This window comes from Galeopterus variegatus, unplaced genomic scaffold, assembly GCF_000696425.1.
Source record: "Galeopterus variegatus unplaced genomic scaffold, G_variegatus-3.0.2 Scaffold334, whole genome shotgun sequence".
Taxonomy (NCBI): domain Eukaryota; kingdom Metazoa; phylum Chordata; class Mammalia; order Dermoptera; family Cynocephalidae; genus Galeopterus; species Galeopterus variegatus.
Window position 1 is genome coordinate 608411 of NW_007726445.1, and position 2225 is coordinate 610635.

The 2225-nt window shown below is 44.4% G+C and overlaps 1 protein-coding gene across 1 annotated transcript in view; it reads right to left on the reverse strand.

Annotated features, from left to right (window-relative positions):
* LOC103586383 (T-cell surface glycoprotein CD1a-like) overlaps nt 1-2225 on the reverse strand; it is a 3869-nt gene continuing 1644 nt past the window's right edge. Inside the window, exons 2-5 of the mRNA XM_008567644.1 lie at nt 1439-1717; nt 992-1270; nt 550-640; nt 1-412 (exon numbers count right to left, since the gene is read on the reverse strand). Coding sequence (XP_008565866.1) covers nt 358-412; nt 550-640; nt 992-1270; nt 1439-1717 — 704 coding nt within the window. The 3' untranslated portion in view covers nt 1-357. The remainder of the gene's footprint in view (nt 413-549; nt 641-991; nt 1271-1438; nt 1718-2225) is intronic.

Genomic DNA, 2225 nt, shown 5'->3' on the forward strand with positions numbered 1-2225 from the left:
ATATGGACTGAGGAGTATAGTTAACACAATACAGCTGAAATGTGGTGCTAGTTCATTTGAGGGAGAAACTACTTTCCACTTGCTAATCAGAGAAGGATCTCCAGGGGAGATGACATCTGAAATGGGCCTGATGATCCATTAATATTTGAACGTGGAGGTTTTTAGGACCCTGTTCCATTAAGAGTTAAAAGTTGAATGTTAAAGTTCTGGAACCCAGGTCAGAACAACAAGCCCTGCAAAATTACATTTAGCTTATATTGACAACTGATCATTAAGCAGAAATAAACAAATTTTTACAAGGACAATTGGAAGGATGTCATTACCATGTTGTGTTCAGGTATGTCCCATGGCCCTGGGTTACTGGATTCTCATTCTAAAGGGAGAAGCGCAGAGAGTAGGCTCACAGCGTGCCCTATATGAAGTATAGGAGAAAAGAGATGGAGTCACTCTGCATAAGCGGGAATTGAGGACTGAGGAGTGATAGGGAGGAGAAATGAGCAGAGAGGGGAAAAAAAAGAGGGGAAAACAAGATGGGCATGAAGAACTCACCGGCACTTCCAAAACCAAAATGTAAGACCTGTCAGAAGAGCCAGAAGCAGTATCACTGCCAAGAAGATCAAGCCCCTGGAGCTGTGATGATCTGTGGATTTGGGTGGACACCAAGGATGTTATTCCAAATCCACCAACTGTTTTACCCCCATTCACACCCTGTAGTATAGCATTTACCTAGGCTTCTTATATTCATTTAAGTTTCTAACTCCCCAGTTTCTTTCCTTTCCATTTCTTCTCTCATCCTCCCTCAGATATGAATCTTTAATCTAACCCTCAACATCAACCTGCATCTACAAGTCCCTCATTATCCACATTTCTATTCTTTGAGTTATCTATTTTTCTTCCTTTTGGTTCTAGAAACCTTAAAATCCCATATATTTTAGATCTGCCTGAGGACCTCTTATTCCCATGTGCAACTGGGGACCTAGTTCCTTCTCACCCCAGTAGAGAACGATGTCCTGGCCTCCTAGACTGCTGTGCTTCACCCGGCATGACAGGCCAGCTGCCTCCCCAGTGTCCACATCCAGCGTTACTTGAAGATACCATGTCCCATCAGCATTGGGCAGGATATCACCTCGCTGAGTGCCTGGCTGCTCCTGCTCACCCCGTATCCACATCACCCACACAGACTTGGGGTAGAATCCGGAGACATGGCACACCAGCAGCAGATGACTGGGCCCAGGACTGGGGCCACTGGACAGCCAGGCCTCAGGCCTCACTGTAAAGAACAGGAAAGATATTCAGACAAGAATCCTATAACAGACTTAGAGGATCAGATCTCCACATTAGTTTAGAGAGACACACCTTTCCACTTAAATTTGAAGGGGATGATGAAAAGGTATAATTTTAGAATATAAAATTCTTGGAGGAAAGATACACAACTGACCTTGTCTCTGGAGATCTGCCTTCCCTGCCTCAAGAACACCCAAGATGAAACGTGGGCATGTGTCACTGAGGAGGTTCTGGACCATTTTCTTTTCATGTTGGTTCTGATTGAGGAATCTGCAAACATGCTGAGCACTACTTCCACTCTTAGGGGATGGCAGCCATGAATTGTTTTGGAAGCTTATGAAATCTGATCCTTGATAAGCTATCCGAAAGAAGCCTACAGACTTCCCACCAGAATGCAGTTCACAGCCTCCTGTCTTCTGTGCCTCAATAGGATCTTGGGAAGAAAGGTTATGAATTAGAGGAAAGAGGAAGTAAAAAAAAAATGAGTGGAAGCAAAAGAGGGTAGAAGTAGAAGTGAGAAGTTTAGGGGATTTGAGGGAATGATCAAAGTTTGGTTTAATCAGAGGTTCAGAGAAAGAGATATTGGTGGGATTGGAGATGAAGGAAAAGATAAATAACATAAGAAAGAGATAAATTATTCAAAGAAGGTGATGTGAATGTTTTTGTCAAGGAAGGACAGTGTGAGAGAGCTGGGGTGATAACAACCTAAGGTGAATGGAATGCATGGGTTTCAATGAATGTATAGACAGAGACTGCTGAAGAGATTGAATAAGGAGAAAATCACACTATAGAGAGTCAATCAAAGAGTGAGAATGCTGGGGCCGGCCCGGTGGCACACTCGGTAGAGTGCGGCACTTGGGAGCACGGCTGCGCTCCTGCTGAGGGTTTGGATCCCATATAGAGACCGGTCCGCTCACTAGTTGAGCGCGGTGCGGGCTCGA